Source organism: Gymnoscopelus microlampas, assembly GCF_963454915.1.
Source record: "Gymnoscopelus microlampas genome assembly, chromosome: 5".
Classification (NCBI taxonomy): Eukaryota; Metazoa; Chordata; class Actinopteri; order Myctophiformes; family Myctophidae; genus Gymnoscopelus; species Gymnoscopelus microlampas.
In genome coordinates this window covers 14,914,886-14,932,008 of record NC_139942.1, presented here as the reverse complement: position 1 = coordinate 14,932,008, position 17,123 = coordinate 14,914,886, and the positions used below count along the sequence as shown (strand labels likewise).

The 17,123-nt window shown below is 38.8% G+C and overlaps 1 protein-coding gene across 2 annotated transcripts in view; it reads right to left on the bottom strand.

Annotated features, from left to right (window-relative positions):
- LOC311046221 (solute carrier organic anion transporter family member 5A1-like) overlaps positions 1-17,123 on the bottom strand; it is a 49,145-nt gene that overhangs the window by 26,509 nt on the left and 5,513 nt on the right. The window contains exons 3-4 of one of the 2 annotated variants that reach the window (XM_084058418.1): positions 16,086-16,369; positions 14,893-15,104 (exon numbers count right to left, since the gene is read on the bottom strand). In XM_084058418.1, the coding sequence (XP_083914544.1) occupies positions 14,893-15,104; positions 16,086-16,369 (496 nt within the window). Of the gene's footprint in view, positions 1-14,892; positions 15,121-16,085; positions 16,370-17,123 lie in introns of both variants that reach the window. The other variant, XM_084058417.1, reaches the window with a different exon arrangement.

The window sequence follows — 17,123 nt, the reverse complement described above, 5'->3', positions numbered from 1 at the left end:
ACGTTTCTCATCACAATGAATATATGAAATATCAAAATATTGAACCAAGCAACTTAAAAGACTGTCTGGGGTGCACACAAAGGGCAGAGTAGACATTAACTCATTCAGTGCCCAGCTTATTTATGGAATTTTGGCTCTGAGTGCCACAGCCAAAATTCATTGTAAAAAAAAAGTGCTTAGGAAGCGAGATACAGCCTTTTTAAGTTATAGGTTAAACAAGGAGTGGATGGAGCAGCAAATCTTCAAATCATCATATCTTGGGTTCTGAACATGTTTTTCCCCCCCAAAAAAAAACAAAAAAAAAAAACGTTTTTTTTTTATTTTTTATGACGGATTTGACGGATTGTGGCGCACGGGGTGTCAGGCCACGTGACGGATTTGACGGATTGTGGCACAGAATGAGTTAAAATGACCCCTGAAGTGTTTTAAGGCGCAATAGCCCCTTCAGCCCTGTTTCAAAAATAGTGATTCAGTGTTGCCATGTCCCGCTGGCCGCTCGTTTCTCTTGCAAAACCTGGCAACACTGTAGTGAATCACGCATACTGCGACACTGTAGCGTGAAGGCTGCCTTTACAAGGATATATATAGGGTAAAAGGTGCATTGGCCGTCACGTGGGAGCATGCCAGGAAAGATGCTTCCCATCTCCAACGACCTTCATCAATCTGCGCTCATATCATACGTAAGTGACTGAGGAGATCACTCAGGAGAGGGACATGAATATGGCGCGTCGCTATCTGGATGCTGTTCCTGCTGACTGCACAGTTTGGTCTCTGATGTAGCAGCAGACAAAATGCATGCCCTCTCCTCTCACCTCCAGCGGTGGAAGACAAAGTACTTGGATTTGTTACTTAAACAGCTGTTTTTGAAAAAAAACGTATGTTGCTTCAATAATATCAGTGGTTCTCAAACCCTTTTCATGTCAAGGACCCCCAAAATGATATGTATTTGGCCACGGAAACCCATCTCAAAATATGTTGTTCTAGGAACCCCCCAGAAGCACAGATCGGAGTTAAAGATTTTCACTTTAAAACACACACACACACACACACACACACACACACACACACACAAAGATCAAACGTTCCACGATTTAAAAAGAAATTGCAAACATGCCACGCTACGAGCTTGTAGATCTGCTATTTTTTAATAGCCCAAAGAAATCTTAAAATGACACAGATGCGTTCCCGGTCTTAATGGGTTAAAGGGCAAGACCACTTTGGCAGAGGTTTGTGGTTGTGTAGTTACCTTGCCATGATGTAACTCCAAAGGTGGGCCAGAAATTACAAAAGAATTGCTGCATTGATTAGAAATTGATCACTTAAAATATGCTCCTCATCAACATTGTACGGTTAGCCAGCTCTCAAAGCCACAGTTTTAGCCCGTAAACAAACACAAATAAAGCTGATTCAGACAATATAGAACATCACCAAACCCAGTACGGTTTGTTTTTTAAATACAAATGTCAACTTCCTGTTGATTTTGCTATTTTTATTAGGAAGAAACCCCGGACAGAAGTTGTCTTTTTCTTTCTTTTTTCCCCATTTATTTTTTATTGGATTTTTCAGAACATGAAAACAAATATTCACAGAAAAGAAAAGACTAACACATTAACAACAAACAAACCGAACATACAAAACATACAATTACAAACATATAAGGGGAGGAAACTGTCTCTTTTCTACTTGGTCACTTATTGACTACTATGCATAGGCATAATCCATACACTTGGTCACATTTCAGGAAATAGAAAACAAAATGTCCATTAATGGGACAAATCCAACATACACCTTGTTCATTATGGTCAATCAAAGAAAATAAAGAAAATTAAATCAACTGAATTCAAATAAAATCTGGTCTTAATGTAGAGATATAAGTAAGCCATTTAAACCAGTTGTCCACAAAGACTTCAGTCCGACCTCTAAAGCTGAATGTAATTCTCTCCATAACAAATATATTATAGATTAAATCAATCCACTCATTTATAGTTGGAATAACATTTGTAAGCCATTTTTTAGTTAAGGCCTTTTTTGCCGCTACTAGTAATACCCTTAACAAATATTGATCTTGCTTAATACAATGAGAAGTTGTCTTTTTCAACCAATCCTCAAAGTAAAGCCTCAATATAATTTCCTTGGGCAGTACTTCCACCAAATTCCAGTACTTACATTTAGACAAACAGACTAGGTCTTGCCAGCTCGATCCAAAAAGGGGTTCACAAAATCTGGCCACTTTAGCCATTAACATAAAGCACAAAAAGGACATCATAAAAACGTACAATTTGGTACATACATTGAGTGGTCCATATTATATGAAGGGGTGCCTCAAAAAACTATTAAAAGTAAGTAAGGAATGGACCTGTTGAAGTTCCAAATGGCTGTTTAAACAGTTGAAATTGCAGTCTGCATATCCTTACTTCTTTGCACTCAGCATATTGTTTACATCGGCACTCTACATCTTATCTATTTGATTCTCTGCATCTTCTATTCTATCTAAATCTTTGCATATTCGGATTTATTTTACTCTCTGCATATTATTTATTTTACACACTACATCTTCTTGATCATTACTGTTCAGTATTGACTCATGTGTGTCATTTGGCATCAGTGACCTTCTTACTAGACCCCGCCTCTCTACCCACTAAGCTACGGCCGTTTGATTTGATTAAGAGCGTCTGCTAAATGCCTGAATTGTAAATTGTAAAGCATGCAGTATGGTACTGCACAGGCTTATGAAACTGCTTTTTTCACTTTATGGGAGAAAACTGAAGACAACAGATTAAAAAAGAGAAGTATGACTAAGTTACATAAGTGGTATATTTCATCACCAACTTCATGGGTGGACTGGAAACAAAAGTCAGCGTGGGAATATTAACCCTTGCATTCTGTTAGAAAACTGCATCCACTTGTGGTGTTAGCGGGTCAAATTTGACCCGTGATTCAAATCGGCCCCAAAATACTCAAAAAATATATGAGCATAGCTGACTTGTAATGTATTCATATCCATGTAAACACTTTTTAAAATATTATGTTGGGTTAGGTCTAGGGTTTCATCTTTCAATATATCTCGTTTTCTATTATAAAAATGTTAAAATTCACTCATAAAATGTCCCTATAATGAAGGCAATGGATAATGATGTTACAGTATCTATCTATAATAGAATAAGTAAGAATAATAATTAGAACACACTTCCAAAGAAAATATATATATAAAAAACTTTAAAAAATGTTAATATTATTAACATTTTTGACCCGTATACCATAGAAGGTAAAAAGTCATTTATTTTTCATAAACTCAAACTTTATTTTACTCCTGATAGCAAATGATAATTGAGGACAAGTCTCTCTCACTCTCAAACATGTAAACATTGAATATTGACAATTTGGGGGGAATTGAGCTACACTTCTCTACCGGGTCATTTCGGACCCTAACACCACAAGTGTCACTTTTTTTATAGAGACCATCAGAATGAATTAAAATGATGATAAATAATTTTGTTGCGTTAAAATGGTTATTTCTGAGGATATCATGAAGCCTTGTTCCAATAAAGAAATGTAAAGGGTCTTTTTACCTATTTAAACTTGAAAACGGGTCAAAAATGACCCTAACTAATTTTTAAAATAATAATAATAATAATAAGTAGGGGTTAGCGTGATAATCTATGAGGCAAGACACCTACGCCCAGTTTTACAAACCAGTATTGTACTGCACATGACTTATGAAATTAATCTCATATTTTAACACTACTTCCTTTTTCTCACGCTATGGGAGGAAACCGATTACAAAAAGATAAGATAAGAGAGCAGTGACCAAGTTACAGAAGTGGTAAATTTTTTCATCAACTTTATGTTGAAATTTGTGAACCAGTAGATCATATCTCACACTAAATATAAATGGTGCTAAATTGCACTTGTATGGTAAATGGACTGAATTTAAAGTGTTTTTTTGTTTTTCTTGTCATTCAAATGTGCTTTATGATGCACACACACACCAAATTTGGTGCTTTTATCTGCCGCATAACAATTTAACAATTGTTTTGCATACCGGCGGAGACTCAATTGAGTGTAGGAATGCGCCAAAAAAAAAAAAATCCATGAATTCAAGGCTTCATGGGGGGTGTAATTGATAGAAAATAAGAAATGTTTTAGTGAACTACTCCTTTAATATTCCCTGGTCACTCACAGATGAGACACGTCAATCCCAAAGTCATGCAGCTCTTTGATTATTTGCTCGTTAAGGTTGAAGGCTGTCTTTCTGAAGGTTGAGTTAAATTCAGCCAATGTTATGACGCGACTTTTTCCAAGTTTGTTGTAATCATCAGTCCACATATCAGTGGTAATTGCAAATGTATTCACCTCTTTTGCAAGGATTTCTTTCTTTGTCGCCAGTGGTGGAAAAAGTACTCAAATGTTTTACTTAAGTAAAAGTATCAATACTGCAACGTATAAGTACTCTGTTACATGTAAAAGTCCGGAATTAAACATTAAAAAAGTTTTAAAAGTACAAAAGTATTGGTATCAAAATGTACTCATTGAGTGCCCGAATTATTTCTGGCTATTTCTGGCCAGTACGATTTAGATTTTTTCTTTTTTTTCAAAGTAAAAAAAAAGTGCAAGGAAACGAGATACAGCCTTTTTCAGTTATAAGTTAAACAAGGAGTGGATGGAGCCGCAAATCTTCAGATAATGATATCTTGGGTTCTGAATCATTATTATTGTTAGGGTTGTCCGATATTGGCTTTTTTACCGATAACCGATATACCGATATTGTCCAACTCTTAATTACCGATACCGATATCAACCGATACCGATATATGCGGGGATTATTGTGATTAGGGTAAGCTCAAATTTCATATCACACACACCATATACAGTAAGAACTCCTGTAACTTATTTATAAAGCAAAAAAAAAAAAAAAAAAAAAAGTTATTTTTTTTTTCAAAAACCGATACCGATATTTTCCCGATATAAATTTTTATGCTAATATCGGCCGATAATATCGGAAGGCCGATAATATCGGACATCCCTAATTATTGTTATTTTTTTTATTTTATTTTTTTCTATTTTTTTCAAAAACACGTTAATGGCACGTTGCACCATAGCGGTAAAACACGTGAAACATGTTAATGGCACTCAATGAGTTAAAGTAAAAGAACAAAAATGTTTGAAAATATCAGATCTACAAGCTCACAACGCGCCTCAGGGCAATTTGTGTTGTCCTTTTAGCATTACTAGCAGTAATTGTACCGATTTTAGCGACCCAAACCTCTAGTGACGTACAATCTTTGTTTTTGTCATTATCTGAATTGTGTTTCATGTAATTGTATCCGGATGTGTTTGAGTGGGGCTGTACACAGGGACTCAACAGAAGGCACAATTCTCAATAAGAGATGGAATTGCAGCAATGCTACAATACAACTTCTATTGCTCTTCTATGTATTTACATAAGGTATATGCACTCTGTGAAGTTAATCAGGCTTTTCACATAAGAGCCTGATTAGGTGCAGAGAGTGCAAAAGGCTTGAGTTCTATTTAAAGGAATGCGCAGGTCAATACATTTAGGTCAATGTGTCTGAATGCTGCGTACACACATACATATACATATATATATATCTACACATATCAACTTTTTATGTTTTATTCAGGTTTTTTTATGTCCTACTTCGTCGTACAAGAGTATCACTCAAAAGTAGCCATGTTTCATAGATATGTATTATGGATGACTGATGTCATAGATGACTAACGTCACTGTCTGGTCACATAGAATAGAATAGAATACTTTTGGACAACAATTAAAAGCAAAATATCACCAATTAAAAGCACCAGAATTGATTAATCATAAAAAAGATGCTAAGCATTATTGAAAAAAAAAGGAGAAAGGAGTAAGGACGCTTTCATGTCACCGTCACGGCATCTACAGTTTTTACTAACAACAGATTCTATGTTAAAAAGAATTTGCGGTAAAAAGAATATTAAAATGTCCCTGACACCTAAAAGACCCTGGCATCTAAAAGACCACCCTTGGGTGGGGACCCATTACATTGAAAAGCAACATCACTGCATTGTGATACATATTTAAACAAACAACCCCCAACAGCGTGACTACCGACAACTGTACAAAAACCCAATAATAATTACTCATACTAGACCATACCCGTCGGGGGATATGCGTCATGGTCCGCTTGTTTCACGGATGTGGCAACACTGGCGCTTGTTTCATGCACATGGGAGCAGGCAACCCGGGGAGCCAGTTAACACAAAAACGCTAATAAACAGCTGACATTTGGGGAAAAACGGGCTTTGGTGTTCTGTGCACATGGTAATGGTCAATTACATTAATTATTAAAAGAGATTTTGGGCACACCACACGCACAGAGCAGAGGGTGATAAACAGTACAAACTGTACAAATAGGACAAGTGGCCACACCGGCCCACCAAAAGAGTGAGCCATCTGTAGCCAAGGGACAGTCCAGCCATGGGGAGGAGGTTATCTAAGTCCAATTAGCATGAAGCCAAAGGTCCACGCTAAAATGGGTTTCTATTCTAAAGCATTGTATCACAGCTCTAGTTTCTATTCTAATGCATTGTATCACAGCTCTAGTTTCTATTCTAAAGCATTGTATCACAGCTCTAGTTTCTATTCTAAAGCATTGTATCACAGCTCTAGTTTCTATTCTAAAGCATTGTATCACAGCTCTAGTTTCTATTCTAAAGCATTGTATCACAGCTCTAGTTTCTATTCTAAAGCAGTGTATTAACAGCCCTAGTTTCTATTCTAAAGCATTGTATCACAGCTCTAGTTTCTATTCTAATGCATTGTATCACAGCTCTAGTTTCTATTCTAATGCATTGTATCACAGCTCTAGTTTCTATTCTAATGCATTGTATCACAGCTCTAGTTTCTATTCTAATGCATTGTATCACAGCTGTAGTTTCTATTCTAAAGCAGTGTATTAACAGCTCTAGTTTCTATTCTAAAGCATTGTATCACAGCTCTAGTTTCTATTCTAAAGCATTGTATCACAGCTCTAGTTTCTATTCTAAAGCATTATATCACAGCTCTAGTTTCTATTCTAAAGCATTGTATCACAGCTCTAGTTTCTATTCTAAAGCATTGTATCACAGCTCTAGTTTCTATTCTAATGTATTGTATCACTTACCATTGATCAATAGACCCATTCAAAGCCCGGGGTATTTGTAATACTTATCAGCCAGACACATCACGGCTGCTTCAGTGGATAACAAACGCTGCCAGCCACTAAAGTTTTGACAGCAAGGCAGTTTTATAGAATAGAAACGGGGCATCCTAACAATGGCTTGGCTATCTGCCCAAAACAGCTGGGCCAGTACACAAAGTTATCAGCCTCCGACAGAACATATTCCAACAAATGGATGTTGGCTGGTGAAGATGCATTACTCTGGCACAGAGAACACCGCAATGGAGGGGGGAGTAGTGGAGTGGAGTGTAAAGTAACTAGTGTAAGTACATTTACTCAAGTACTGTACTTAAGTACATTTTTTTGGTATTTCTTACTTTACTGGAGGAGTATTTCCAATTTTCGGTACTTTTACTTCTACTCCACTACATCTCAGAGGCAAATATTGTACTTTTACTCCACTACTAAAACTAGTTCCTAGTTACTTTGCAGATATAAATTATTATCTTTTAAAACATATATTAACCACTTCAGCACTATTCTATATATAGGCTATCACATCGTGATTACATTGTGTCGCGACGCGTTGTGCTTCTGCTTACTTTTGTACTTTTACTCAAGTACATTTTGAATTCCGGACTTCCGATCTCTACATTGCAGTATTGATACTTTTACCAAAACCACTGGTTGAGTGCTATCGGTGGCGCAAAAAAAGTACTTAGGATATTTTACTTGAGTAAAAAAGTTGCAATAGCACAATGTAGAACGCTGGTTTCCAACCTTTTTTTCGTTGGAGCCCCCCTTCCTTACACAAGCTGAGACCCCCCACACGTGCACGCACGCACACACATTCTTGTTTTTCTACTACTATACTGAAGCCCTACAGTATATACTTCTGTTACGTCAAACAGCAAAAACAACTACATCTACAAGATCACAACGCATTGTGACACACTGACTTTGGAAATGTTTTCTCTTCAAACGTTTTGAAAGATATTGTAAACATGTAGACAATAACGATTAATAATAATATGAATAATTGAATGACAATAATGACCCAAAAAGTACAAGTTATATGAATGCGTGAAACATGTTTAAAATGTTGTACTACCCTCAAACGGACAAGTCCTTTGTGATCTATCTGTGTCACCCCTCTCCCCCATGTATAATTATAATCAAAATCTGCAAGCTAGTAGTTTTCAAATAATTGTAGTGGAGTAAAAGGTACAATATTTGCCTCAGCTATGCAGTGGAGTGGAAGTATTTCTCCCATTCTCCAATTCTCCCAAAAACATGAAATACTCAATTACAGTCAAAGCACCACAAAGATTGCACTTACTTAAGTAGAGCACTTGAGTGGAATATACTTTCCACCACTTGCTATATAATCTACCACTAGCAGCCACCAACCAAGTGCCCTACACATCATCTGGGAACAGGACAGCACTTAAACACCGAGGACTGTAAACGTCTACGGCCACTTTGGCTTTGATAACAGTGCCATTTTCTTTGATAATAAAAGCGGACGGCCTCCATATAGCCGCTGGGCTGGCTGCCAACACAGCCTGCAGACGTATCGGCCCTGAGAGAAACGTTTTCAGCTGATGAACGATGCTCAGTAAAAGTCTTCCTCTCTGCAAAGTAGTGTCTACTCCCGCACACCACCATGTTCTGTTCTGTTCCGTTCTCATATACCACGGTTAGGGGTGCAACAGTTAACCCATTCAATCCCGGAAAGCATCTCTGTCATTTTAGATTTCTTTGGCTATTCAAAAATAGCAGATCTACAAGCTCATAGCGCGGCACTCATGAGCTTGTAGATCTGCTATTTAAAACAAAACAAAAAAGGTAAATAAATAGGTCAAATTTTTATTTAACAAAAAGTAGTCTGGCATTGCCAGACAACTATATTCCACAATTGCCGAAATGCTATATAGAGTCTGGAACTACACCTCCCGAAATCCGAGAGAGAGGAAACTGGCACTTCCGTTCACGAAAATATATTTCTAAATATCTTTACATTTTAGTTTTTAATTTCCATTTCTGCTAAGCAGCAGGCTAAATATACATAGATGAATTTGATTTATATTAGGATAAATTTGCGCGACTGTAAAGACGAAACGGAAGTGGGGAGGAGGCTTCACATCCGCTTTATATTTCAATCATGATCAGAGCTTCCGAGTCCCAGATTGTATGACCGGAAACATCTGAAAATTGTGGGAGGCAACAGTCTGGCCACGCGAGACTAAACAAAAGTAACTTTATTCTGTTAAGCCTTAGTCAATGTAAGACAGAGAGTGACATCCCAGGGTAGTAATGTTGTACTTCTTACTACTGACAATGACAATAACAAATATAAAAGCCTGTCTAAGCAGCATTGGGGACAAATATCTACTGTAAACTGAATTCACTGCAAAACAGCAAATAGTCTTCCCTTAAATAAATAATTCAAGGAATAAAACAAAGTGCATTCAGTACATAAATCGAAATAAACATAGTCCTTTGACAACAAACATCGTGACCACTCGGTGACACCACACCGTTTTGTCACCGAGCTCCACTGCAGTGTGTGTCTGAGACATGGCCGTATTGGTCGGAGGAATACCCAAACGCTCGCCCCGGGCGCAAATCCGGCGACCTCGGAACGGTCTCTACCTGATATTCCTAAACGTAACCTCAGTAAAACTATGCCTAACCCTAAACGTTTTTCTAACCTTATCCTCAGTAAAACAAATACAAGAACCGCCCCAGTGTGCGGTAGGCGGGTGAGCCTTCCGGTTACCGGTCAAAGACTGGAACATATCAAACACTGTACACTCTTTCAGATGAATGCCATGCTGTCTTAAAGGTTTGTCATATTAGACGTGCAACCTGTCTTAGCACTAATTAACTGCATTTTCCAATTTAATTGGGGTCTCTTGTATAGTGAAGCTACAGTTTAGAGCGTTTGCCACGGTCTATATTTCACAGCATGCCTGTTGCGCACTCCAAGCTGCTCGCATCTAAACATGTTGCAGTGTGTGTGTGTGTGTGTGTGTGTGTGTGTGTGTGTGTGTGTGTGTGTGTGTGTGTGTGTGTGTGTGTGTGTGTGTGTGTGTGTGTGTGTGTGTGTGTGTGTGTGTGTGTGTGTGTGTGTGTGTGTGCAGTGCAGCACCTGTCATCATGAAGCCTTTGTTTGAACAGCTTTTAGCGCGTCTAGGAACCGATACGCAGAACCGAAATTCTGTTATTTTTATGGGTACCTGCCATTTCTTATTTTTCTTCCTACTTGGAACCGAATTTCGGTACCCAACCCTATAACAGCAGGGTCTAACATTTGTATGTATAAGAATAAGGGATGCTATGCTACGAATAAAAAGCTAGAAAATGTAGATATAGTTTGTTAACCCATTGAAACCGGGAAAGCATCCGTGTCATTTTAGATTTGAACCACTTGAACCATATTTTACACTTTGGCTATTTTAGAGAAATCGTGAAAATAATGTGCAAATCTTTGAATATGTATATACATCTTTAACTCAAATCTTTGCTTGTGGGGGTTCCTGGAACAACATATTTTGAGATGGGGGTCGGCAGCCAAATACATATCATTTTGCGGGTCCCTGACATGAAAAAGTTTGAGAACCACTGCAGTAACATACGTTTTTCAGAAAACTGTTAGGATTTAGAAGACTTCTAGAAGATTTAGAATTTGTAGAATTGGCCTCTGGTCTTAAAGGAGAATTTTGGACTAAAGTTTTATTACCTTTTCTATGATGTTATGATATCTTAGGATGAATGGTACAGTAGAAACATTTCATAACTCCACCCCTGGTCCGCCAGAGCTTAAAAGCCCTCTAAGCTGCCTCATTCACTTGCATGGGGAATCTCACTTACAGTTCAAGCGGATTGGCCTTAGGTTAGATCACATATTTTAATAGCTTTTTTTTTTTTTTTTTTTTTGAGATCTGATGTTCATAGTGACAGAACACTATGCAACAAAAAAAAAAAAAAACAGAAGTCTGGCTAGACGAGATTGAAATCTCGAGATTTCAATATCGTCTGGCCAGACTTCTGTTTTTTTTTTTTTTTTTTTTGGACAGTGTTCTGTCACTATATGAACGTCAGATCTCTAACAAAAAACAAAAAAAAAAAGCTATTAAAATATGTGATCTAACCTAAGGCCAATCCGCGCACCTTTTTAAGCTGTGGCGGCTCAGGGGTGGAGTTATGATTTTTTTCTACTGTACCATTCATCCTAAGATATCATAACATCATAGAAAAGGTAATAAAACGTTAGTCCAAAATTCTCCTTTAACTCATTCAGTGCCAAAAATATTTCTGGCTATATCACCCCTGTGCCAGAGCCAAAAATACATTGTAAAAAAAAAAGTGCTTTAGCGAGATACAGCTTTTTTCAGTAAGATGTTAAACAAGAAGTGAATGGAGCAGCAAATCTTCAAACCATGATATCTTGGGTTCTGAACATTAAAAAAAAAAAAAAAAAAAAAAAAAAAATTTTGAAATTTTATTATTTTTTTATTCATGACGTCTCAGACGTCATTGGCACTCTGGGCTTATGAAAAACGTGACGTCTCAGACGTCATAGGCACTAAATGAGTTAATGGGCTCAATGCATCAAGTGGTGGCTTCAAAGCTCTGTGTGTTTCACACGTGGATTGGGGCTGGCTGGTTGTTGGGAGGCTGCTGGGGCGACAGCTTCTAGGACAGTGGTTCTCAAACCTTTTTCGTGCCAGGGACCCCCAAATTGATATGCATGTGGCCGCGGACACCCACCTGAAAATATGTTGTGCCAGGCAGGGACCCCCAAAAGCAAAGGTTTGTGGTAAGAATGTTCGCCTTAAAAAAAAGAGAAGATTTAAAGATTTGCACACATTTTCAAGATTTAAAAAAATAGCCAAAGAATAAAATATGGATAAAGGAGTTAAATTGTGACGCTTTATTAAACAATTTCGCTGGGGACCCCCTGATATCGCCCCAAGGTCCCCTGGGGGTCCCCGGACCCCACTTTGAGAACCAATGTTATAGAGCACCATGTGAACAAATGCAGGGAATGCTGGAGCGGGGGGGGTCAAAGGTTAAGCAGTCGATTTGGAGCTTTCTGGGTCGAGCGTTTCATAATAACGAGGCATTTCATAACGAGCTGCTTGTTGGTCAGCTGTGACATGTGAGGCTCAGGGGACTCCAGACAGCGAGTTGGACAGGTAAAGGAGTAGTTCACCCAAAAAATGACTTATTTTCTATCAATTACACACCCCATGAAGCATCGAAATCATGGAGATTTTTTAGTTTTTGTCGCATTCCTGAGACAATAATTTGATGACCGGCGGTCTCTCCGGTAGGAGACTCAAAGACTTTGAGTCTCCTACCGGATACATTATCTTTCTGCCGGTAGTCTAATTATTGTCTCAGGGTCTGTTCGGGTCGGAACGTTACGTCATCAGGTGGCCGGAACCACCGGCACCGTGCATCTCCAAAATGATTCCCCTAGTTTTTATGTTTTGTTATGTGTGGGGAACAAAAACAATGCGACGCCAACCACCAAAACCACGATTATTTTTGTATTATTTTTCTAAACCGTATCGCACAGCTAGTTTTAGAACGAATACCAGGCTTTACTCCGAGGTGGAAAGTCTGGTGACGCGAGGTTACAAAAGAACAGATAGGTGTTCATTATAACAGTTATTCTCAACCTTTTATATGTCAAGGACTCCCTTAAAAGCGTAGGGAAAGTGATATTTGTTGTTAAAATAAGTGTTAAATAGCTCTATATATTATTAGGATGGTAATTCATTGCTATAGAGTATTTCTTCAGTAAGTTATGGGAGTCTCTATGTCTCTCCAGCTCATAAACAGAAAATGCATTTTCAGGCCAGGATACCAATTTTATCCAATCAAGAGAGAGAAGTCACACAGGATACCGATTCTAAGTGAAATTGGAAGTGATGACCCAAAAAGAATTAGCAGACTGAACTGAAACTGGAACACTATAAAATTGAAGCTGATAAATGGTTACCCGAACTTAAAATGTACTTTCTGTTTATTAAAGAGTTGGAGTATAGAGCTTTAAACATTTAACAAAAAAAAGTTTTTGTTTTAACCAAAAAAATTCACGTACCCTTTAAGTCCAAGGACCCCCAGTATCGCATTAGACCCCGGACTCCCTTTTCACACAAATGTTTTATGCCTGGGACCTCAATCTACCCTGCAACATCCTCAAGTTTTAATATAACTCTGACAGTGTACAAATGGAACCAAATGGACCCGTGAGGGTCCATTTGGTTCCATTTGCACCCTGTCAGAGTTACAGACCCGTCAAGGGTCCAGTTGGACCCCGGTTGGTCCCCGGACCAGACGTTGAAAACCAGTGCATTAGGGCTTATGTTGTTATGCGGTTAAGGTGACGTTCCAAAGAACATCTTAACATCTTCTTTAGGAGCATTCAATATCACACACACACACTCCATGAGACGCATGCAAACTGCTTCGATGTCATCCCAAGGTCACTTCGACAGACTGTCCCCTTCTGTGCTTACGAGACAGCTACTCAGACTGTGTTCATATCACCCTTCCTTCCTCGTCACCCTCTACACCTCCGACCTCCGCGTAAACACGGAGACATGTCACCTCCAGACGCTCTCTGACGACACCGCGATCGTCCAGCTGCGTCACAGATGAGCACACAGAGGTACATGATGCAGTGGTGAGGAACTTGGCGAGGTGGTGCGATACTAGCGATAGTAACCAATATTAATGCCATGTGTTCAGGACCTTTAACCCATTAAGACCAGGAAAGCACCGGTGTCATTTTAGATTTCTTCGGGCTATTCAAGAGACATACAAGCTCATAGCGTGGCACAGAGTGCCGCGATATATATCTGCTATTTTTGAATAACCAAAGAAATCTAAAAATGACACAGATGCGTTCCTGGTCTAAAAGGGACCACATCGAGATCAGTTTCTTTTCTGCTACTGTGGAGTCCGTGGAGGCCGTTCTCCCTTACAGCTGTGAGTGCTGGACACTGACACAGGCCCTACAGAAGTCCTTGGATGGATGGGTGGGTGCTACACCAGAATGCTACGTGTGGTACTGAACATCAAACAGGACCAACACATCAGCAACAAACGTCTGGCAGCTACCAAGTGTATCAGAGAAAGATAGCAGGAGGATGAGAGGCATACAACCTGCCACCTGGCCATGAAGATAACCTCTCACACCGTTCACACAAACACACACTAGGCCTGTCCCAATTATTACGTAATCGTCTAATTGCAATTAGTTGAGATAATCGCGATTATTACGATTTTTGCATAATCGTCATAGTCGTTTCCATGTTGAACATTTTTCACATTTTCAAATATAACGAATAAAGAAATAGCAGATCTACAAGCTTACAATGCGTCACTTTGCTTTTTTTTTACATGTGTAAAATTATTAAATGTGTCAATAATTTCTTTCTGCTCATTTTTACATGTATATAATTATGAAATATGTCAATCATTTCTTTGTGTATTTAAGTTATTCGTCATATCTGTCCTGTGGATTTTTTTGTTCAACACCAAACACACAATTAAAATCGTTAATCGCAATTATTTGAGTGACAATTAATCGTCAACTTAAATTTGTAATCGTGACAGCCCTAACACGCACACACACACACACACACACACACACACACACACACACACACACACACACACACACACACACACACACACACACACACACGCCACTTACCTAAATACAGCGATGCGTTCTCTTTCTTGACGTTGTCGTCCAGGTAGGTGGGTCCCAGGGTGTAGATGGGGGTGGAGCCCATGCCCACCAGGATCTGGGCGACGACAAACAGCGCCACGTAGAGGTTGTGCTCGTTGCCCTCCTGGTCCCGGGGGCAGGACGCCACGTCCACGCGGTCCCGCCCACTGCTGTTCACGTTGCCGTTCGCGTTGCTGTTCACGCACAGTCCTGCAAAGGAAGGAAACCGATCAGTTTATCGGTAGGGGTGTGCCGATACACTAATTTCACCAAACGATACGATACGATATTTGTCTCACAACTTCGATACGATATCGATTCGATACGATACGCACTTTTTTTATTATGAAAATATATGGGGGAGGAAAAAAGTAAATGCAAACAAATAATTCTGTTTTTGCATTATTCAGACATGCAAACTTGTAGCTTTTCAGCTACAATAGCCGTTTTCAATCCAAATAGGGCAATAGTGTGACACCTGACCCGAAAAAAACAACAACATGTTGTCACCCTTTTCACCTCGGGGCTGTTTGCATGCCTGATTATAATGATTGTAAAAAAAAAAATTAAAAAAAAATTCCAAAGCGATATTTTTTTTTCCAAAACAATATTTTTTCCCCCGAAACGATACATATCGTCACGTAAACGTATCGCGATATATCGTGGGACGATATATCGCCACACCCCTATTTATCGGTAATCAATAGTTTGATAAGATAATCGATAAATAATCAATCGCTATTTTGGCCATGTCATTATAGGCAAAAAGCTTCAGAAAGTGTTCAGAAATAAAAACACAGATAGAAATAAATAGATTCAATTAAATCAAAAACATGATTAAATAACAGATACAAATTGATAAAATAACTGCTCTCATAATGTGTCGCCTCATGGCACATTGTGAGCTTGTAGATCTGCTATTTTAACATTTTTTCATGAAACCGCTGTGCGGCAAAGTATAAAACGATGCTAAAATGTATGCTAATATATATATATATATATATATATATATATATATATATATATATATATATATATATATATATATATATATATATATATTCGCTGATATATAAAGAATATAAATATAAAATATCCCCCCAAAAAAGGTTATCTTGATTATTCAACTATTAAAAAAAGGAAATGGACAGAAAACAATGGACAGTCAGTCACACAGACCCTCGTTGCCCAGAGACGAGTTGAGCTCCTTGATCTGGTACGGCGGCGAGATGAAGTGCGGCAGCGAGAAGAGGGCGGCGCCCACGGCGATCAGGACCCCGCCCACCGCCAGCCAGCGCGGCCGCTGGCCCCGCCCGCCGAAGTAGCTGATGAAGACGACCACCAGCAGGCTGCCGATGTCGAAGCAGCTGACCAGGAGGCCCGACTCGGAGCTGCGCAGGCTGTAGCGCTTCTCTATGGTGGTGATGACGCTGCTCAGGTAGCCCGACACCATCAGAGACTGGGTGGGAAAGATTTTAAAAAATATATATGCTTTATTATCCATTAAGATTTACCTTAAGACCTGGAACGCATCTGTGTCACTTTTAGATTTCTTTGGCTATTCAAAAATAGCAGATCTACAAGCTCATAGCGAGTGCCGCGCTATGAGCTTGTAGATCTGCTATTTTAGAAAAATTCTTCAACTTTTTTTTTTTTTTCAAAAAACTGTTAGGATTTAGAAAACATTTTTAAGAATCGCCTCAGGTCTTAATGGGTTAAATGGAAATTTGCACTCTGGCATACTTGTATACCAGTAGTTCTCAAAGTTTTTCATGCTTGACATATATTTGTCGGCGGACCCCCCATCTGAAGATGTTTTCTGCCTGGGACCCCCAGAACAGAAGATTTGAGTTAAAAATGTTCGCTTAAAATAAATAAATCACGATTTTTCAAAAATAGCACATCTACAAGCTCATAGCGCGGCACGAAGTGACGCGCTATGAGCTTGTAGATCTGCTATTTTTGAATAGCCAAAGTATAACATGATGGTTAAAGTGGTTAAAATGATTGTGACTCTATAGTAACAAATGTAGCTGGGGCCCTGATCCCTGGGGGTCCCCGGACCCCACTTTGAGAACCAATGCTGTATACAACAGAGAGTAAAAACACAACTACCGGTAATACATAAAATGCATTAACATTCAAAACTCATAATCTACATTCCCATAAGAACAGCAACAGTGACTGCGTTTACATGGACAGAGACTCCAAAA